This window comes from Meles meles, chromosome 21, assembly GCF_922984935.1.
Source record: "Meles meles chromosome 21, mMelMel3.1 paternal haplotype, whole genome shotgun sequence".
NCBI lineage: Eukaryota > Metazoa > Chordata > Mammalia > Carnivora > Mustelidae > Meles > Meles meles.
In genome coordinates, this window is record NC_060086.1 from 16,138,384 (window position 1) to 16,160,660 (window position 22,277).

The following is a 22,277-nucleotide window of genomic DNA, read 5'->3' on the forward strand; positions in this document are numbered from 1 at the left end:
AACAGCTGAAGAGTGGCAGAAGTCTGGTGGGAAGGGTGTGGGAGGGAACAGGAGGGAAGGGGTTATGCAGTGCAGGTAGGTGGCTCTTGAGCAGGAGGAAGCAGAAATGGGGTAAACAGCATGTGAGATCAAGAGAGTTTTTATGATGTGGGAAATTTTGGTTGATTGAGTAGAGGGGAAGCTGGACCCATGCAAGAGGGGAATTGCTCAGTGATGTGACTGCGTAGGCGGGGCATGGAACCCAGCGCCAGAGTGGAGGGTTTGGCCTCCGTCGGAAAATGACAGGATCCATCATAACAGGAGAAAAGGGTGGAGGGTAGATGTGGGAGCTTGCAGAAGTTCCCTTCCAGTTGCTTTGATTTCCTCTGTGATCAGGAATTAAGGTCCTGTGAGAGAAGGGAGAAGACATTAGCAGTTTGAGAGGAGAGTCTTGTCCTGGTGAGTGGCTGCGGTGGAGAAATGTGGTGGGACCACCAGTGAGGCTGAAGGACTATTGGACCCTGGGGTGCTGGGGGGGGGGCAGTGGGCTGCAAAGAGGGGAGGTGGGCTTGGTGAGTGAGAAATTTGGAGCTTTTCTAGTAACTGGGCTTCAAGTTTGGCATTTGGAGGAGGGAGAGGGAAGGGTAAGGTACCAGGAGAGCAAAATCCAGAGGCTGTTCTATGTGGGCAAGTCAGAATGCAGACCAGTTTTGGATCAGAATGAACAAGAACAAAGTCCCAGTCCCAGCACAGGAGCTAGGATTCCGCTCCTGGATTCCCTGGACAGATTTCCTCGAGGGTTGTGGATTGTGAGGGCGCACACCCTCCTCCAAGGGCCCTTCCCTGCAGCCTGCCTGACAGGACACATCAGAGGTATCCTGCTCTGGGTGAGAGGGGGGCATTGGGGGCTATGGGTGGGGATTTCAGATTTAAGAAGACTCTTTTCCTATAGGCTGATTTATTTTTTAAAGATCCTGTGGAGTTTCTTTTCAGTCCTGGAGACCCAGCAGCCTCAGCCCATTGGCCTTGACACTTCCTGACTAGTGACTGTAGCCAAGCCCAGATGGTTAGCTGGTCTCTGTGCGTCTGATGTGGGTCCACAGCTTTCTGCTGGTAGAAGGGTTTGTTTGCTCCCCTGAAGAGTTTTGAGCTGGTATTTTAAAAGAAAGGTTGTGTTTCTGCTTTTGTTGTAGAAATTACAGAAAAGTAGAAGGGGGAAAAACCATACTTATAATTCTGTCTCTAAAATGTTAATTTTTTTTTTTTTAAGATTTCATTTATTCATTTGACAGAGAGAGACACACGGGGAAAGAGGGGACACAAGCAGGGGCACAGGGAGAGGGAGAAGTAGGCTTCCTGCTGAGCAGGCAGCCTGATGAGGGGCTCAGTGCCAGGATTCTGAGATCATGACCTGAACCAAAGGCAGATGCCCAAAGACTGAATCTCCCAGGTACCCCCAAATGTTAATATTTTAATGTATTTCCTTCTAGTGTTTTTCTTCGTACATACGTGTGTATCATTTTTCCTACAAAAGGAGGGTCACATTATACATATGTAGGTTTCCGCCCATCTTTTCCCTTTATGTTGTACCCTGAGCTCTTCCTGCCATGACTGAGTGCTTGGTGTGCTCAGGGCAGCCGTGCTCCTGTGCGTGAATGAGTCATTCATTTGCCTGGTCCCCTATTGTTGGGTAGTTACGGGGTTTTCCGCTTTTTAATTGAAGAGGCGTTATCATTCCTTGTACAGTGCCATTGTCGTCCTTATATTTGAATCTCCGTCCATGATTATTTCATCAGGATAAGTTCTAGAAGTGGAATTACGGGCTAAAGCACTTGATAAATGTTATGAAATTGCCTTTTAGAAGGACTGTGCCAATTTATTCTCCTGTCAGTAGGCACGATAATGGCCTTTTCATCATTCTCTGGCTAACCCTGAATAATAGAATTTCAAAAATCGTTTATATAAAAAAAAGGCATTTTTAACCTATGCAATTAGCTAAGTAATACGTGCATACAGCTGGAAACCTGCAGCGGTAGCGGGAGATGGAAAAGAACAGCGGCCCACGGCTGGGCGGGGCTGCGCCTCGGAGGCAAGCGTTGTCCTCGGTCAGCTTTGCAAACCAGGATCACTTCCAGAACTTACGCTGGCGAAGCCTTATGAACAGCTAGATGTTTTGCAGAAAAGCCTGTGAGGAAAAAGAAACACGAAGGAGGGGTCTCAAGCTTTCTGAGGTTGGGGCGCCAGGCCACTGAGCTGCTGCCGGCTTTGGAAGAAGGCGGCGAAGCTCCACCACGGCAGCTTTCCTCGGCACTCTTCCTGGGTGTTGTCAGCTCTTGGGGACGTAGAGGAGCATTTGTTGGCTCTGGTTATGCCGGATGCTTGGACACGCTCTCGCGCCCCTCACGGCTGCTCTGAAGTAGGGTTACTGCTAAGGGTAAAAAAAGGAAGAAGGAAAACTGATACAGGGGTATCATATAGTTTAATTTATTACAGATCATTTTCGAGAGATTAGAGGGGTTTTTTCCTTTCTTTGTGTGTTTTAGTGCTTCATAGGGTTCTGTGACCATCACCGCAACCTGATTCCAGAACATTTTCCTTCTCCCAAAAGAAACCCAGTACTGTTCACAGTCACTCCCTACCCCTGTCCCTCCACCCCCACCCCGAACGAACACCAGGCTACCTTTCTGTCTCTCTAATCACTCATTCTGGAGATTTCATATAAGCGAGATTATACCATCTGTAGTATCCCATGACTGGCCTGTCTCACATAGCAGGATGTTTTCAAGATTTATCCAGTCAATGCTTCAGTCCCCCCTTTTTTTGGCCAAATAATGTTCCATTGCCTGGGCATACATTTTGTGATCTGGTTATCAGTTGTGGACGTTCAGGTTGTTTTCATCTTTTGGATGTTATGATTAATGTTATGAACATTCATGTTTGAATTTTTATGTGGATATGTTCATTTTCTTTGGTGGAATTGTTGGGTCATATGGTAACACAGTTAACTTTTTGAGGGTCCACTAGGCTGTGGTACAATGTGGCTGTACCATTTTATATCCCACCAGCAGTGAAGAAGGTTCTGAGTTTTCCACATCATCAGTATTTATGATTATCTGTCTTTTTGCTTATAGCCAACTTAGTGACTGTGAAGTGGTGAGTCATTTGATTTATATTTCCCTAACGATAAATGATGTTAAGCATCTTTTCTTGTCCTCATTGGCCATTTGTATGTCATCTGTGGGGTAATCTGTATTCAAGTTCTTTGTCCATTTCCAAATGGGACTTTTTGTTGTTGTTGTTGAGATATAAAAATTCTTCATACATGGTGTTCACAAGTCTCTTTTAAGTTAAATGACTTGCGAATATTTTTTTTCCAATTCTTGACATTGTCTTTGTACTTTCTTGCTGACATCATTTGCAACACAAAATTTTCTAATTTTGAGGAGTTCACAATTTATGTTTTCTTTTGCTTCTTATGTTTTTGGTGTCATACCTGAGTCTGTTGCCTTATCCAGGGTCTTCAAGATTTACTCCTATGTTTTAGCTCTTACATTTAGGTTTTTGATCCATTTTGAGTTAATGTTTGTGTTTGGTGTGAGGTAGGGCTCTCAGTTCATTCTTTTGCATGTGGAAGTCCAGGTGTCCCAGCACCTTTCGTTAAAAAGTCTGTTCTTTCCCATTAAATTGTCTTGGCACCCTTGTTGAAAATCACCATAAATGTAAGGAAATGTCGTTTTCTGTAACAAACATTGATTGTCTCAAAGTCATGAGACACCATCTCTTAGAACTATTAAAAGAAACCTTTTTATAATATGGAAAATTCTTTCTTTTTAGCAAATAGACTTAGTGATTAAACTTTTTAATGATAACTTACAGAATGAATAAAGATTTAACTTTTATGGCAACTGGTATGTAAATATTTGCTAAACTTTCCTTATTTCTCCAACGAGGTAATTGGCTGACAGAGTCCTTTGTCTTTTCAAAGCCCTTGTGTCAACAGTCTCTTGTTCTTTCACGATTTCTTATTACACTGCTAATTGAAATTTGTAGCCTCTGGCTTTGAATACTTTTTTTAGATAAGGCTTAATTAAAGACTGTGGAGCTTGGAATTTTTCTGATTCTACAACAGTAAAACACTTTCATTGTGCTATAATCAGTCACAGCCTCAAATGGGGTAGAGGGAGCCCTCCATGCTGGCGCTCTGTCCTCTTGGATGTGGCCCTGTGATCACCTGACTGTTTCCTGGGTGTTCAGCACAGCTTGATATCCCAGGTTCATCTTATACTTTACTTGCTCCAGACCAGGAATCTTAAGGAGCTCCGTACCCCCCACCCACACCCCTTTTTAAAAATAGAGAATGCTATTTAGAACCCAAATCTGGGCTTTTCATGTCTGCATTGCTTCTAGGCCCTTTACAATGTGATCACTCTTTATAGTTGCCCATCCCAGAACGCTTTCCCACTTCTGTTTGCCTTTGGGTAGCACTCACCATCTTCTCACGTATCCTGTATTTGCGTCCCCCCATAAGCATGTGAACTGTGTGTGGATAGGTCTTTTGGACAGCCTGGCCCAGCCTCGAGCAGCTCATGGCCCATGCTCAGCACTCTGCAGGTGGTGACAGTTAACCGGCAAGTGAAGACACAGGAGCGGAGCGTGCCTGCGGTGTGATTGCCGGGATTGTTGGGTGAGGGCGTGTGCGGGCTTAATTCCACCAGCTAATACCTCCATGTAGTTGTCCCCTTATGTCTCCGCGGAAGCAGTTTTGCTTTGGGGGAAATTTACATTTCAGTACCTCTGTTCACAGTGAGAGGATGGGCTCAGGACACACCCAGTTCTTGGTTGCCTAGCTCTGCCTGTGCTGCCTGCTCTGTCCTTCACTGGCCTCCCGGAGGCGTCCTGCCACTGTGACTGTCTCGCTGCTGGTCTGTCACCCGTGCTCACTTTCTTCTGTTTTATATTCTTGGCAACCCTGTGTAAAAGTGTTTTCCATTTACTTAAATACATAGGTCTGTCTTTCCCACTAGAAGGGAAGCTTCATGAAATCAAGGCTTTTATTTGCCATGCTGCTTGCCCTGTGCTCAGCATCTAGCACAGTGCCTGGCACAGAACTGGCTCTCAAAAAATATTTGCTGAGTGAGTTGTATTTCTAATATCTATTGATAGAGTCTAAAATGAATTCTGGTGTCAAGAGAAGAGAACATTGGGTTTCTGTCTCTTTACCTACATACACAGCCTTGAACGGCATGTCTAAAATTATATTTTAAAAAATATGAACATAAATATGCAGTAGATACATGTATTGTGTGTGTGTGTGTGAGTGTAAAATCTGGAATATGGAGGATGAAGCCACTGGGAGTGAGTTTAGGATAAATAAAATGAAATACATTTTTTTAATTTATTAGGATAAAAGCTAGTATTAGTAGGCCTTGTAGGTAGAGTTTTAAAGAACCGGTATTAAAAAGTAATCTTCATTTTTTTTCAAGTATAAAACCTTGAAAACAAAAACGAAGCTTTAAATAAATAGAAAGTTCCCTGTAACCCCACCCCCAGATATAAATAAAGGTAAATGTTTTGTTTATATCCTTCAGACATTTTATATGTATGTATACGTAAGTATGTGTATATATGTTTTTGTGTATCTTATATATCTCCTCTGTTACTGTTTTTTAAATATTTTAAAAAGTTTTTTAAAGATTTTATTTATTGTCATAAGAGAGAGGGAGAGAGAGAGAACACAAGCAGGAGGAGTGGCAGGCAGAGGGAAAGGGAGAAGCAGACTTCCCACTGAGTAGGGAGCCCAATGCAGGGCTGGATCCCAGGACCCTGGGATCATGACCTGAGCTGAAGGCAGATGCTTAACTGACTGAGCCACCCAGATGTCCCAGTATTGTTTTCTTAAAAATAAAATTGTATAATACTAAACATCGTGCTCTATATTTTCCATTCTGTATCTGTAACACTATCTCATTTATTTTAATTATCAAGTTGATTTCCATTTTGCTGGTTTATTCTGATATATTTATTTAACCCTTTGTTAATGTGTGATTGGGTTGTTTCTACTAAAACCACATGTATGAAAAGCAGTATGTAGGGGCACCTGGGTGGCTCAGTGAGTTAAAGCTTCTGCCTTTGGCTTAGGTCATGATCCCAGGGTTCTGGGATCGAGCCCCGTATTGGGCTCTCTGCTCGGCAGGGAGCCTGCCCCCCCCCCCGCCTGCCTCTCTGCCTACTTGTGATCTCTGTCTGTCAAATAAATAAATAAAATCTTAAAAAAAAAAGAAAAGAAAAGCAGTATGTATATGTTTGCAGGTGCTGGTTATTATCATCTCAACTCCAAAAGCACATTTTACACTCCACATTGCGGTGCTCTGCAAAGTGCTTTTCTGTTTTCAGCTCCTTTTTGGCTCCACCCAAAGAGGGCAACGGGGAGACTGGCGCGGTGGGGTGGGTGGGGGTGAGGTGGGATGGGCAGCGGGTGGTGGCACTTCTTGCTCTTGCTGTTCCGGTCAGTGCCACCCAGCAGTGGCCTTCATTGCAGCAGCAGGAGCTTGTTCAGTTCCCCACAGCTCCCTCCAAGAATCAGCCTGGTTCACCACTCAGAGGTCTGTCCTTAGAAATTCTCCAGAAATGCCCCCTGACCCCGAACTTCCCCACCCATTAGATGGCTCCCTTCGATGTCTGCCTTCAGATATTCCCCCTCAGACATCTTCCTTCAGACCTCCCTCCCTCGGAATTCCTCCACAGAGGCTCTCCCTCAGAGGTCCTTCCTCAGAGGTCTCTCCTGATGTCCCTCCTCAGACATCCCTCCTTAAATGTCCTTCCTCTGATGTCCCTCCCTAAGAGTTCCTCCCTCAGATGCCCTCCCTTGGAGGTCCTTCCTCAAAGTTCCCCTCTCTGACCTCTTTCCTCAGATGTTTTCCCACAGACCGCCTCCCTGAGATGTCCTCTCTCAGAAGTCCTTCTTTAGATGCTCCCCCCACAGAAGTCTCCCTCAGATGTCCCTCCCTCACACATCCTCCTTCGGATTTCCCTCCATCTGATGTCCCTCCTTCAGATCGCTTCCCTCAAATATCCTCCTTCAGATGTCCCCCTCTCAGAATTCCTTCCACAGAGGTCCCTCCTTCAGTTGTGCCCCCCCAGACCTCCTCCTTCAGACATCCCTCCTTCAGATATCTGATGTCTCTCCTTTAGATGTCCCTCCCTCAGAATTCCCTCCAATGCCTTCCCTTGGAGGTCCTTCCTCAGAGGTCCCCTCTCTGACCTCTTCCCTCAGATGTCTTTCCCACAGATACCCTCCCCGAGATGTCCTCCGTCAGAAGTCCTCCCTTAGATGTCGTCTCCCTCAGACATCCCCTCCCCCTGGACATCCTCCCTCAGACTTCCTCCTTCAGAGGAATCCTCTCAGAGGTCCCAGCAGCAGCCAGTGCCCCTCAGTGGAGGGCTCTCCTCTATGACCTCTCTGACATGTTTCCAGGTTCTGGTACTTCATCCAGTTCTTGGTTCCCCTGCAGTACAATCCCACAAATGAAATGGGTTTTAGAATTCACAGGCTTCTTTCTGTTCTTTTACATGGAGTTCTAGATACTATTGTGCTTGAGAAAGACATAATCAGACACTTCTCAGATTGTGTGTCCTTCCTTCTATGTGTCCCTGGTTGATGCTTCTTTCACAATCCAAGGAGGCCATCCCAGACACATCATGGTCCCCTCCACCCCTTGGTGACCGAATGCGCTAGTGGCAGGGTGCATGATGGTCACCTGCGGCCTGTGAGGCTGCAGCTTCTCCAGCTGATGGGAAAGGAGAACTGGGGATTTGACTTTGTTTTAATTTGTATATACCATATTTTCTGAAATACCTTTGTACTTCCTCAGCAGTGGAAGAGTCCGCTTCCTCCTCTGTTTAAAATGTCCCGTAGCCTGAGACCTTATATTTCCCATGTATTTAGCAAGTTGCCTTCTCTGTTACAGGATGGCAAAACAGAAGAGAAAAGTTACCGAAGTGACAGAGAAAAAGAACAAAAAACTGAAGAAAGCGTCGGCAAAAGAGAACCTGCTGGCACCCGAAGCCATGCCAGGGACCAAGCAAGCGCACCCCGAGGTAGGCGCACGTGGGGTCGTGTTGGCCTCACCTCGTTTCTTCGCCGGGAGGGCAGGCAGCTGGGGCTTGGATTGCTGGTGTCTGTCCAGGAGGAGCAGAGGATGGAACAAGGGACATGTGGACACACTCGGTGCCTTCTAGAGGCCACTGTAAGGCAAATAAGAGGTCAGCAAATTTTAGGTTTGAGCAGCCGCCTGATCTGCAGGCCGCCGTTTGGGGTGCCGTGCTGCAAAGGGCCCTGAATGGACGGGCTCGGCCCCGCGGTGGTGGCACAGTGGCAGGGCGGCATGGGCTGGAGCTGGCCCTTCGAGCAGTGCTCTCAGGGGAGGGCCGGCACGGGGTACACAAGGAGGGACGCCTTGGGGGATGTGTGGAACGTGGCCTGAGACTCTACTCAGGAATTCAGATCATAACATAAAAATGTTCATGTCTAGCGTGACGTACGTCTGCCACAAAAATAGGTACGTGCATTTAAATTTGTTTTCTGTTACCACCACATTCTGAGTGTTAACATTTCTCTTTATTGAGTGGTCTTTTCAGTTCCTACCATGCAGATGATCAAAATGGCGTAAGATATTATAAGTTCTGACAAATTGTTGCACATAAAGTAAAAATTTGAGCAGGTATACAGCACGTAGTGATGCGGCAGGCTTTCCTTGTTCATGCGTCTGTGGGTGAGCATCCCTGTTCCTCGAGTGGGACAAGGCTGAGTGTGGGTGTTGGTCCTGTTTCCCACGTTTGCCTGTAAGCCCTGAACAGCCTCATTCACATCAGTGAGTGAAGATGGAAGTTTGGTCGTAACAACATTCTTAAATCCTCAAACTCGGAGATGGTTAATGTGATTTGGGGCACATTTTATCAAAATTTATTTTTAAAGATCTGCCATTAGATGACAACTTGACTAGATCTTTCTTCAGTTCTCTTGAAGAAAGAATTGGAAACCACCTGACTTGGTCAAGGATGTGTTGCTGGGGTAGTTGGGGTTGACTTCTGCAACACCAGTATTTCAAATTCTGTCATTGTTCAGTGCCCCCAAGGTGTGTATGCCCTCAGCAGTGTTTCCTGGTAAGATTGAGGTGACAGGTGGCTTTTTAAAAAAAGATTTATTTATTTTAGAGAGCGAGAGCGCGTATGCTCACATGAGCAGGGGAAGGGGCAGAGGGAGAGGGAAAGAGAGAATCCAAGCAGACTCCACGAGGAGCTCACGACCCTGAGATCATGACCAACCCAAGCGGAAATCGGATGCTCAGTCCGGCGCCCCAGCAGGTGGCTTTTCTCCACAAAACAGGGAAAGGACCATTGTGTAGCAGGAGGAGGAGAGGAGGGCCCACCTGACAACCAGCCAACTTCCTGGCTGCGGGCCATTCTAGCCTTTTCTCGGAGCAGTTCAGAATGAGTGCTAGTGGCATCAGGGGCCTGGGAGTGCGCTCCTGAGACCACCTGTGCCATGTGGCTGCCCGGGTGAGTCTCTGTGTCCTTCAGGGTATGTACGGCCGCTTTGATGACTGTTGGTCCAGATCACTTGAGGCCTGCATCCCCTGAGGCATCTCTGTGCTTCTGAAAGGCACTGTGAGCTCAGTCATCTCCCCGTGGCCGTAGCAGTCCAGGGGCCCTGGGATGGGCTAGGTGAGTGCCGGGTGTGTGCAGAGAGAAGATGCTAAGCTGCGGTGGGGCCTGGGAGGTGTGGGGGTGAGCAGGGGGCGGGACCCTCTCTGGTTCCGGGTACCCTTTTCCTGCATGCTCTTGGCAGAGAGCCTACCAGATGTGGCAGCTCATCTGATCACAAGGCCAGTCTGCTCCTGTGTGGAAGTGTGGCAGTTCACACAGCGTCGGTGTCAGGAACCTGCCTGGCATCAGTGGCGCGTGCGTCTTGCTCTGAGTGCGGGCTCTTCACAAACCTGTGACCCCTCCCCACCCCGGGCCAATTCTTGTTAGGCTCTGTGCTCTGCCACTCAAGTCCTGACCGGGTCTATTCTTCCTGCTTTCCAGCTCCAGGTGGAAGCTGGCATCCGGAGAGCTCCTCGAGCTCCTGCTCAGTGCTTCAGTGCACCCCTGGTTCCTACAGAGCCGCAGGTACACATGATTTTCTTGGGCTCTTTCTAGGATACCTTCCTGCTTCTTCTAGACTCCTCCAATTTCTTTTTCTTTTTCTTTTCTTTCTTTCTTTGTTTTTTTTTTTTTTTTTTTTAAGATTTTATTTATTTATTCATGAGAGACACAGAGAGGCAAAGGGAGAAGCAGGATCCCTGCAGAGCAGGAGCCCAATGCGGGACTTGATCCCAAGACCCTGGGATCATGACCTGAGCCTAAGGCAGATGCCTAACCAACTGAGCCAACCAGGTGCCCTAGACAGGGGTGGCTGAGTGGCTCAGTCAGTTGAGCATCTGGTTCTTGGTTTTGGCTCAAGTCATGATCTCAGGGTCTTGAGATCAAACCCCCTGTCAGGCTCTGCGCTCAGTGCAGAGTCTGCCTGAGATTGTCCCGCTCCCTCCCCCTCTGCCCCCCAAAGTTGTACACATACACACTTGCTCTCTGTCTCACACATAAAAAAATAAATCTTTAAAATATAAAATAAACCCCGTACTATCACCTTGGTGAGTTTTAATTTTGTCATAGAACTTCCAGCTTTCCTTTCTTGATCTCTGCTGGCGGGACCCACAGATAATGTGGGTTTATGGTAGACGCCAGCATGGGTTAGAATTTCTGCCTAAGATGCAAGGTGATACTCTCTGTGTTAAGTTCAGGTCATTTTGTTAAAAGTATGTGATTGTTTTTTGTTATTAAAGTACATGTTGATTGTACTTATATATATTCCATATATGTTCTCATATATATTATACTTACATATATTACAAATAAATTTAGAAGACAGAAGAGGAGCTTCCAGTTTCTCTTTTGATGACTAGATTTTTGTTTGGTTTGTAACATAGTGGAGGAGGTTCCTGGTAGAGGCGCATACACTTTTTCTTCCTTTTCTGTCCCTGGGTGTTGAGGCTTGGTGGCAGGCTGGCCCAGCGGAGGAGCAGGAAGTAGGCTTTGAAACCTACTTGTGGCCTGCAGGGGCTCACGAGTGATTGCAAAACTGGGACTGGCCAGCAGGGGTCGCAGCCCCTCTGCCTACAGGCAGCCAGCGCTTGTTTGCCCCAAAGAGCTGCAGTCCAGCGTGTTTCCAGGCCCCGGGAGGATTTTTTAGGTGGGTCTTCCAGTGAGGTGCTGTGCTTGCGGGCTTGTGTCCCGAAGACCCCTTCTTATACTGCCAGTCTCCCAGGGAAGTGGAGACTTCTCTGGGAGGACACACCTTGGACTATGCTGATGAAAGTATTTCTTCACTCTGTGGTTCTCATGGGAAATTATGGAAAAGCGATGTCAGGCAGTTTTCTAAAGAGAGAACATTGACCGCTGCACCTAATCTTAAGGAGGGCGGGTGGACCAGGCCTGGAGAGCACATCCTATTACCCTGGGAGCTCGTGGAAAAGTACTGTGCTGTCCCCCCACTGCCCTGGCTCCAGGATCAACCTCTGGAATCCACATGAAGAACAGAGAAGCCTCTGTCCCCACTTGGACCACTGTGCTGTCCTCCCGGGACTGTCCGTCTGGATAGGCCTGTGGGACCCTGTGTGGCCACTTCCCATAGCACAAGCACCCTGAGCCTGTGCCAGGAGGGCTGACGTTTCCCCAGTGCTCGCCCTCTGTGGCCCCTGGGGGCAACTTCCTCGGAGCCAGACTTCCCACTGGGATGGGGGGGCGCTCGGCACACCCAGTGGGCTCATCTCTGTTTGTCTTTCATGCATTCTGGAACGTAGAAAGCCGTCTGTACAGCCCTGGACACCCCAAACCTCCCGTTCCACTCCTTCGTTTGCGTGGCTCACTAGCCCATTAACTTGCCAAGGCCCGTGCGGGTCTGCATCTCAGAGAAGAGTGTGTGTGTGATGTCCTGGGATGGGGCAGAGCCCTCCTGCTGCCTTCCTCGGTGCCTTGGTAACTGGTTCTGGCTGGCTGGCCACAGGCTTTACTAAGGACCTACCGCCTTAGTAGGTCCTACACCTAGCAGGAGCTACACCTTCTCCCGCCGTTGTGCTGGGTGGGTAACCCAGGGGTCCAGGATGGAGTCCACAGGCCTGTCTTCTTCCATCCTTCTTCTGAGGATGATATCTTGGACCACAGAGTCTCTGCCCATTTCCTGGCTTCTTGAAACTGTCCTGTGAGCCTGGGCTTCGGGACTGGGCAGTCAGACCTTCAAGTTGCTGGACCCCTTCCACTGAGAGGGTGCGAAGATTAAATCTTAGACAGCAGGTGTATTCAGAGGGGCTGCGACCCTATTATCAGCTGGCACAGGAAAGGGCAGGAGGTCGTGGTATTGCTCCTACAGGTCTCCCCAGCCCTGCTGAGGGATCCTCCATGGTTTAGTGTCTGTCCCAGACACTGAGCCACATGCCTGGGAAATGGCCTCCCGCAGCTGTCCCCTTGGGCCAGTCAGGCCGCTACATGCCTTGACCAGCACGTGGGAGGGGCTGCTGTGGTGCCCACAGCCTGGGCTGTCTGGAGACAGGAAAGGGGTGGCTGACAGTGAGCAGGGGCCATCTCCCTTCGTCTCTCGGGTGAGACCCCCTGTGTTTGCAGAGCACCGGAGTTCTCATGGGACAGCCCTGGGGTGCCCCAGGCCCAGGTGTGGCTGGTGAGTCGACCAGAGAGGCTGGTACTTGCTCGGTCACCTGGCCAGCTGGGATAGAGAAAAGACTCACAGTTGGGTTTCCTGCGTCTGGCTACCTGTTGGAGCACCCGAAGAAGACCAGGACGGGGAGCTGCAGCGTTGCCTGCCCTGGCCCTTTAGGGTAACTGAGTGGGGAGGGAGTGCCAGTCAGTGGGCCGCTCAGCCACGTGCTTCGGCAGCAGTGCCCGGCACCGTATAAGGAGTATACCCAGCTCCTTTCTGGCATCTGCTCTCACACTGTAAATGTTGGTGATGTGCTTGGGAGAAAGACCTCGGATTTGACGAGCAGACCGTCCCACATTGGGAATGACAGTGCATTCCTGAAGTCTGGAGGGCATGGTGACAGTAATAGCCACTTTTCTTCTTTCAGAATGTAATGTGCTGTGCATAAGCTGTTGGGCTCCCAAGTTCCTTACGTGCCCCCTGTGTTTTCACAGGCCCTGCAGTGGCCGGTGACAGCTGGGCTGGACGTGGCCCGGGCTCCACACTGCCACACTCAGAGTGCTCGGAGTGTTGCTTATTTGGAAGAGAAGCAGCTACTCCATATGGACCATCTTTTTTCCTTCCTATGTAATCTCGAAAATGGGATAGGAGCTATGGGCATCAAGCCAACAAGCACTTTATAAAACCATTGAACGAGGTTGTGAACTTTATGGCCTTGAGAATTTGCTCAGAGCCAAAATACTTCATTCCAGTGGTATTTTGCTTAAGAGAGATTACTGGTCTGGCAGTAGATTTTTTTGTTGTTAAACTGGTGGGGGTGAGGGGATGCTAATCTTTATAGGCAGCTCCCTGGGAGCCTAAATTGTTTTTCCAGCAGAAAATCCCCTCTGCCATTGTTTTGTTTTCTACTTGGTGACTACTGAACACTTAAGTTGCCAACCAGCTGTGGTTATAAACCGACCGACTTCAGGGCTAAGGGAGTTGAGAGGAAAGGCAGACTCAGAGAAGTTCCGTGACTCCCCTGAGGCCCATGGTAAGTTGGTAGGAGGCCGAGATCCTCTTGTCCTGCCTCGGTAAGCTAGCTCGGCCTCCTCCTGAGTTCTTTCCTTTTTGTGGCTGAGTAACATTCCGCTGTACTTAGCACGCATTCGGTCCTCTGTTCACCAGATTGCAGACATTTGGGGTGTTTCCAGTTTGGGGCTAGAATGAGCATGCTGTAAATATGTGTGTGCGAGGATTTCTGTTTTCATTTCTCTTGGGTAAATTCTTAGGACTCAGGTGGACCACGTGGTAAGTGTGTGTTTACTTTTTAAGAAGCTGCTAAGCTGTCTCGAAAGTGGCCACCCCAGTGCACGTTCTTACCAGCAGTGCATGAGGGTTCCATATGCTCTGTGTATCTGTCCACACTTGGTATTGTCAGTTTTTAAAATTTTGGCCACTCTCGGGAATGTAGTTATGTCTTGCTGTGTGTGTGGTTTTAAAAGACACCTTTTTTGAGGTATAATTGACTTGGAATAAACCGTTCGTACTTAAAGTATAATTTCTTGTGGTTTTTCACTAGCATTCCTTGATCTCTGGTGGCATGAGCATCTTGTGTGCCTTCTGGCTGCCGTAAGTTAAGTTATCTTTGGTGAAGTGTTTGCTCAGCTCTCTTCTCCATTTTTGTTGGGTTGTTTTCTTATGGTTGAGTTTTGAGAGTTGGTTACATATTTTGGATACAGATCTTTTATCTGATTTCTGTTTTGCAAGCATATTTCCCCTAGTCTGTAGCTGCCCTTCTCATTTTGTGAGCAGTGGCTTTTGAAGAGCAGAAATTCTGAATTTTGATCAAGTCTGGTTTCATCAGTGTTTCTTTATGGTTTGCACTTTCTGTTAACGTGTCCTTTGGCTGACTGTGTCCTGCAGGTGGCTCTTCCTCATTGGTTGTAAGTTCTACTTAACATTTCCCTGGAGCGTGAGTGCCGTGTCCTCTCAGCCTCGCTGGTAACAGTCATTTACCTTGTTTCTGTGTTTACCTGTGGAAACGCCTGCCGAGCGCACGTGTGTCTGCTGTGTATATGCGCGTGACTGCTTCTCGTGGGCTCACACCTGGAAATGGAGTGGCGGGTGGGAGGATCGGTAGGTGAACACGTGGTACACAGTGTCCAGGGACCTCACTGCTTCTGTGTCTGGCGATCTGGTGGGTGCAGAGTAGGACCTGCTTGTTGGTTTGTTTAGAGAGTTGGGGGGCAGAGGCAGAGAGAGAGGGAATCCTCAAGTGGACTCCCTGCTGAGTGCAGAGTCCAACACAGAGCTCTGTCCGAGTAGAGCCTCTTTTAATTTGTATTTTCCTAATCACGAGGGACCAAGATGGTTTCTAGTCATTCTTTAAGGATTTGTCTTTCTTCTTGAATTTCCTCATCACATCTTTTGTCTTTTTTTTTTTTTATATATTTTATTTATTTGACAGAGAGAAATCACAACTAGGCAGAGAGGCAGGCAGAGAGAGAGGAGGAAGCAGGCTCCCCGCGGAGCAGAGAGCCTAATGTGGGGCTCGATCCCAGGACCCTGGGATCATGACTTGAGCCGAAGGCAGCGGCTTAATCCACTGAGCCACCCAGGCGCCCCTCTTTTGTCTTTTTTTAAAGAAACGTTTTCTTTTTGTGTGTGTATTACACGTACTTTCTTCCAACTTGACTTTGATGCTGACGCTCTCCGTGTGTGCAGGCTGATGTCAAACCTGTCTGGTATCGTTTTCCCCTTATGATAAAGGCTGCCTTCTCTCTTCCACAATTATGAACATACTGTCTTACATATTTTTTCTAAGTTTTGTTGCATAATAGCCCATTAACTTGTCATGCCGTTATTTATTTAACCCGCTTCTTGCCACATTGTGTTATTCTTCAGTTTTTATAAAAGTGTGTTTTAATACTGAATGGAGTAAGTACTTATTGTTTTGGGGATGGTGTTCTTGGCCTTTGTCACATATTTTCTTCTTTGTATGAGATTTGGAATTGGCTTTCAGGTTTCATGATAAGTCCTTTGTGGTTTATTGGGGAGTTGTTTTTAATATCCTTCATGTAAATGTCATGCTTTTCTCTGAGGAGATCTCTGTATCTCTCCAGGAATGAGTGACCTGGACAAGGCTCCTGCAGCCGACACAGGGCAGACTCCATTGGTCTGTTTTTTGAGTTACATAACATCAAGCTACAACTTGGCGGTGGTGGCTGGTTCGTGACGAGCTATGGTCCTGTTGTTGCCCGTGCCAGATATACCCCAGACCCCTTGGTGCCTGCTCTGGCCTTCCTGCTGTCCCTGCTCGGCCACATGGTGTGGCCCTCCTTTCCTTCTGCCCCACATTCCTTTCTGAAATTGAGCTTTCTGGCCTGACCAACCTTTTAATTTTTTTCTACTTCTTTTCTCACATTCTCCATGTTGACCCCTCACCTAACTTTTCTATAGCCCATCAAACCTAGTGGCAGCTCACTGGGATCAAACTGGGACATTTAACCTGTTCAGCAAGTATGTATTAAAAATTGTTTTTTGTTCTGCTGCATACACGAGTTTTATTGAATGTTGAATTAACATATGTTTTCATATTTAAGATAAACATTTCATATTTATCAGACTGCTCGTTATTGTATATATTATTCCATCAACTCTAATAATAAATTTGTTTTATAGAGGAAGGTGAATCAAGCAAGGTGATTTTTTTTTTTTTTAAATGAAGGTTGGGGTAGCGTTTAGAGGACTTTGGGGTGGCCTTCTGTTTGTAGTAACCTGCAATGGCTTTTCTCACATATAACTTATAGCAAAGCACACAGTATGTAAAACTGTACTTGTATTAGATAGATGGTTAATTTACCATGTTGCTTAATATATGGGTTTATAATCACATCAGTCACTGTTGGGGTGGAAAAATTGCACGAAACATGAGAAAACCCAATGATGAATGGGTTCTGACCTTGGAAGTAAGTAGTATTTCTCACTGATTTCCTCCTATTTGCATTAAGTAGCAAACACTGATTGGATTGGCCTAAGAAGGGGAGCCTGACGCAGTCCTGACCTTAGGTTGGATGTTTCCAGAGGAACGGAAAGGGCCTGTGTCTGTGGCCATTTTTCATTTCCATATGTGCTTGCAAAGCATTTGGTAAAATTTAACATCCATACATGGTTAAAAACAATCTCTCAACCGCCCCCCCGCCCCCACCGAATAATCCTCTTCCCCTTAAAAAAAACCAGTAAAGGTTTATTACAGAATCAGATACCTCTTTTTTTTTTAATTAAAAAAAATATTTTATTTGTTTATTTGTCAGAGAGAGCGAGAGGGAGTGAGAGAGGAAGAGCGCACAAGCAGGGGGAGCAGCAGGCAGAGGGAGAAGCAAGCTCCCTGCAGAGCAGGACCCCGGGATCATGACCTGAGCCAAAGGCAGATGCTTAACCAACTGAGCCACCCAGGCATCCCCAGGCACATCTTTTTAGATCTTACTTCAGCAGAAAGGTGCTCCCAGAATTGTCAAAAGGCTGAGGAGATTCAGGGTGGCTCTGCCACTGGGCTCTCCACCTTGGGGGGCCCTAGCCTTTGAGTCCCTCCCCTCGTCCTGGGAGGCCACCAGAGCCAAAGTTCGGACTTGTGGGCACCTGCAGATCGCCTCAGGACAGAATGGCCCTCATGTCTTGCCATGTCTCTGGGTTCTAGATTCTGGGAACCACTCAGTTTGGGCCTGGGGGTTCCCTACTCTTGTTAGTTCTTGGACACTTTAAGAAAGTGGCTGGTTTTTGTACTTGGCCAGCGTTTTGGTCACCATGCCTCTCCCCCACCTCAGAGAGTTGATCTAAATCAAATCAGGGCTTGGCCAGCTAGGAGCCATCTGAGGCTCTGTGGGCCGTGTGGTCTGTGTCACTGCTCAGGCTGTGTGTGGAGGAACAGGGCACCAACAGTGTGTAAGCAAACGGCCACAGCCAAATAAAGTTTATTTACCAAAATAGGCGGGCATGGGGCACTTGGCCCAGAGTTTGCATTCCTGGTCTAAACAGTCTGGCCCACCCGTGCTGGGCCCTGGCCCCCACAGCTGCTCCCAACCCACATTTGTTCCTTGCTCTGGAGCAGCACTCCCTGATGGAGGTCTGGCAGCTCAGGCTGCATATCTCCCGGCCCCAAGTGACTGGGTCTCCACAGTGTGAAAGGAAGCCCAGGGCCTGTACTTTGGGTAAGGGACGGCCCTTCTCGGGGGCCCTGGGAAGGCTGGCAGGCCTCTGGGTTTGTCCTAGGGACTGCTGAGGGCCCTGTGTCATGGGGGGGAGGTTGCCTTGGGCACTGCCACAGAGGGCTAAGGAGAAAAAGAACACGACGTCTCTGAGCAGCAAGAGAACATTTGATTTGAAATATAAAATTAGTATCTACGTAGACAGGAAGTGGAACCACCAGTGGGTGCTAGTGTGCTGAGCTGGGACACCTGCGGCCTCTTCTGGACACAAGCCCCAATGGTCCAGGATGCAAGTGGGTGGTCCTCTAGCCACCTGCATTCCCCCAGTCCCTGGTTCCTGTGTCCCATGGGGAGGTGACTGCTGAGATCCTGGCTGCAGCTTGTCGGGGGAAACGAACATAGAGCACAGAGCACAGAGGCCCTGACCGGTGATCTCAGAGGGAACCCTGTCTCGGGGTTTAAAGGCTGGTAGTACACCTTAAAGGCTGCAGAGGCTAAAACCTTTTGGTGCTGTGATAGGGGGCATCTGGCTTCTCGCTGCCCAGCCTCCATGTGGGGGCGGTTAGGGGCCAGGTGTCCCGAGGGCCACTGGGAGGAGCTGACCTCAGGGTGGTGGAGGGGGCTGTGCATGAGTCCCTGCGGCTGCCTCTGCATCCCTGAGGGGCTTTCTGGTGCCACAGCAGGCTCTGCGAGCTCGTGTGGGTGCTCTCTTGCTCTCGCTGTCAGCGAGCAGAAAGCACAGGGAGGTAGATGTTGGCCTTGAATGAGGTGGTGCTTTGGAAATGTGGAGCCCTTGAGTACAGGCAGCGACTGTACCTGTGCTGGGGCATGCTCCAGCCAGCGCAGGGTGGGTGTGTAGGGGGCGTGCTGGAGGACTCCTGTGGGGAGGGGGATGGAGACTGGGACACAGGAGGCCCCTTCCAGTCCTCCAGACCCTATCCCACCCACGGTGTGTCCTCTTGGAGCGTGGTGATCCCTCAGCAACCTCTGGTTCGCACCCCAGGGTCTTCTTCCAGCTGCAGCCGAGCGTCCGTGTTCGGGATGGTGGGTTTGGGGGTGGGCCTGCCTGGGAGGGAGCCTTTGTTCCTGCTGGAGCTGCCCCTAGCAGGTGCCCAGGGCCAGCTCGTCTAGAGGGCCTGGTTAGAATGAACTGTACCTTTGGAGTGCTCACTTAGATGTTTTCTGCAAAAGAGTTTATTTTATTTTTTACTTCTCTAAGTAGGCTGCATGCCCAGTGTGGAGCCCAGTAGAGTTTATTTTTGATAAAATTATAGATACATAGGAAGTTGCAAAAAATTATAGGGCCAGTGTGCCCTTTGCCCGGTTTCCCACCAATCACAGACCACAGTGTCAAAACCAGAAATGGACGTTGGCGTGATCCACAGAGCTCTTTCTGACTTTACTAGCTTTTGTGTACTCATGCACGTGTACCTGTGTGTGTGTTCACGTGTGCACGTGCTCGCATCTGCGCGCACACATGCCCTGGTGTGTGTGCTTGTGTTTGTGCTTACGTGTGGTGCTCACATGTGTGCCTGTGTGCACGCACGCATGTGCCTGTGGGTGTACGTGCACATGCAGCCTTATCGCCGGTGTAGGTGGCTGGGGCCACCACCGCAGTCGGGGTGCAGAAGTCCTCTGTCACCGCACAGCTCCCTGGTACCCTCCCTTTCTAGCCATTTGCTAACCGAGCACAGGGCATTTGGGTTGTTTCCAGGTCTTTGCTTTTATGAATAAAGCTTTTACGAACATCCGTGAGCACGAGTGCTCATTTCTCTGGGGTAAACGCCCAGGAGGATAACTGCTGGGTCGTTTGCTACGTGCAAGTTTGGTTTCCCAGCGAACGGCTGTCCCAGCTTATGTTCCCACCACCATCCCCCCCAAGATGAGCCCCTCCACCTTCTCACCGGCATTTGGTGTTTCTCTGGTTTTTATTTCAGTCATTCTGATGGTGGTGCTCACAAAGGTGCCCTGGGAAGTAGGAGAGGGGAAATGAAAACTTGGTTTTCCCGGGTTTGGCGATTTGTGCCCTTGGCATGCTCAGTTCTAGAAACTGCTGGTGGGCTGGTATAGGGGCATTGTCCTGGCTTTGTGGCGGGGCTGTCCTGCTGGGGCCAGGTTTGACGTGGCCTCTACCCTGCCCCTGTGTGACATCCTGTCTTTCTCCAGGAGTTTTCGGGAGCGGCAGGCCTCCCTTGGCATCGTTGGGAGGTGGCTGTGACCGTGGGGCCCATGAGGCCCATGGTCAGTTAGGCTGGTCTCAAGCATGTGTGCCTCATGGTCTCTACAATGGGTTTTCTCCACTCATTTGTCAAATCTGAAGAATTACAGAAAAGTTGGAAGCTGATCAGCTTTCCCTGCTGCCATGGAGACCTGGCAGCCCTCATTCTGGGCCAGAAAAACCAGGGTCCTCCCCCAACCCCCAGTCCAGCTGTCTGCACGTCCGTTGCTAATGCATTCCCTGCTGTTGCTGCCAGCCAGCCAGCGAGATGTTTGTAGCTTTACTTCCTTGTGCTCAGCAGAAAGTAACTCAGCGAAGTGGATTTTAAAAAAAAAAAGCAGTGTTTGTTGTTTTTCCTGACTTATACATGACCAGTGTGAAAAAAAGAAAAGAGAAGCTACAGGAAACGACACAAAAGAAATCAGAAAGAGGCGAACCATAAGAGACTATGGACTCTAAAAAACAACCTGAGGGTTTTGAAGGGTCCTGGGTGGGCGGTTGGGGGAACAGGTGGTGGGTAATGGGGAGGGCACGTTTTGCATGGAGCACTGGGTGTTTTGCAAAAACAATGAATACTGTTATGCTGAAAAAATAAATAAAATGAGAAAAAAAAAAAGAAATCAGAAAGACTGATAACCCTCCAGTGAATATCTTGGAGTATATCCTCAGTATTTTCACAATGATTCTGTGTAACAGAGTACCCACATCAGCCCTGGGCACTGTAATTTGTTTTCCACGTTTTCTAGTATGATAGAAAGGTAGCTCACGGTTGCTTTAATTTCATTTTCCTTGATTACAGCCATGAAAGGTCATTTTCCATGTACATATTGGTCATTTGCTTTCGTGGATACCTATAGGGTTTTTTTGTTGTTGTTTATTTTTTTCCCATTTCTGTCGCAAAGCCTGCCTTCTCTGTATTGATCAGAAAACTTGCTCCTTATGCTAAGAGCTCTTCGTCTTTGCTTTATGCTTCAGATAGTTTTCCAGTCGAGTTCTTCTTGTTCATGGCTTCCTCTCTGCCTCTCCTAAACTGCTCCCTTCGGGCTCTGCATTGGCCTCCCGGGACTCTGTGCACAGACCCCCTCTCCAGACCCTGTCCTGCCCTGTGCCCCCTTGGGGTTCTGTTTCTCCAGCCATTACAGGAATTTGAGGGGCGTGCAGCGAGGCGTCCCCTTGCTGCCTCAGAAAGCCAGTGGCCTCCTGGTTGAGGACTTGGGGACTGCAAGGCAGGCAGTGGGACCCCTGCTTCTGGGCTACGTCTGAGCTTGGAGGGCTGCTCCACCTCGTGGCTGACAGAGACCCCAGATTTTGACGGCCGGTTGTTTGGCTTTTGATGTGGAGTACAAAGGAAAAAGGAAATGTAGACAAAATTAAATTTCCTTAAAACCTGCAGCTCATTAACAAATATTTGAGACGGGCAGAGTAGAGCATTCCTCCAGGAAGCTCCCAATCTTATAATGCCTTGCTAGAGGGGAAAACAACCCTAGCTTGACAATAGCTAGGCCTCCAGGATCTTGGGAGGTCTCTTTAGCAGATGGCAATCCTTTCAGAAACTTCCTCTTCACCTCCCGCAGCAGCTCAGTAGAATATAGTCAGTTGCCCCCCACAATCCCAGGCCAGCGGCAGCCCGTCCTGACCCTGCGTTTTCATAAAAACCACTTTTTGCACCTAAGATGTCTCAGGAACTCTTGGCCAGCAGCTCCAAACCCCAACATTTCCATAGCAGTTTTCACTGGTGATGTGCGTTCTTTTTTGTCTGCTGCCTGCAGACGCGTTTGGAGGGGAAGCGAAGAACGGCTGCGTGGGGCTTACAAGCTCATGCCATTTCGGGTGAAGTCCTCCCACAGACCAGGTGCTGGGGTCTCCCCGCTGCTGTCCAAGAGTGGGTGGCAGCCAGCTTGCCTCGGGTGGGTTGGTCGTTTTTTCCAGTCTCCTGGCCGGACCGGGCTCTGTTGTTTGCCTGCCTGCAGTCCCTCAGCCCCGTGAGACAGGCCGAGGCGTGGCCGTCACACTGTGGCGCTGGGGCATGAGTCATTCTCAGCAGTGTCTGGGGAGCGGGTGCGTGTGGTTCAGGTCCCGTCAGATGAAGGAGGGAAGGAGGGAAGCGGTTGCCTGGTAGATAGAAAAGTGTCCTGGCTGGTGT

The 22,277-nt window shown here is 48.7% G+C and overlaps 1 protein-coding gene across 1 annotated transcript in view; it reads left to right on the forward strand.

Annotated features, from left to right (window-relative positions):
- The window catches only part of C21H7orf50 (chromosome 21 C7orf50 homolog), a 125,069-nt gene that overhangs the window by 1,965 nt on the left and 100,827 nt on the right, over positions 1 to 22,277 (forward strand). Inside the window, exon 2 of the mRNA XM_045994173.1 lies at positions 7,947 to 8,076. Within this exon, the coding sequence (XP_045850129.1) occupies positions 7,948 to 8,076 (129 nt within the window). The 5' untranslated portion in view covers position 7,947. The remainder of the gene's footprint in view (positions 1 to 7,946; positions 8,077 to 22,277) is intronic.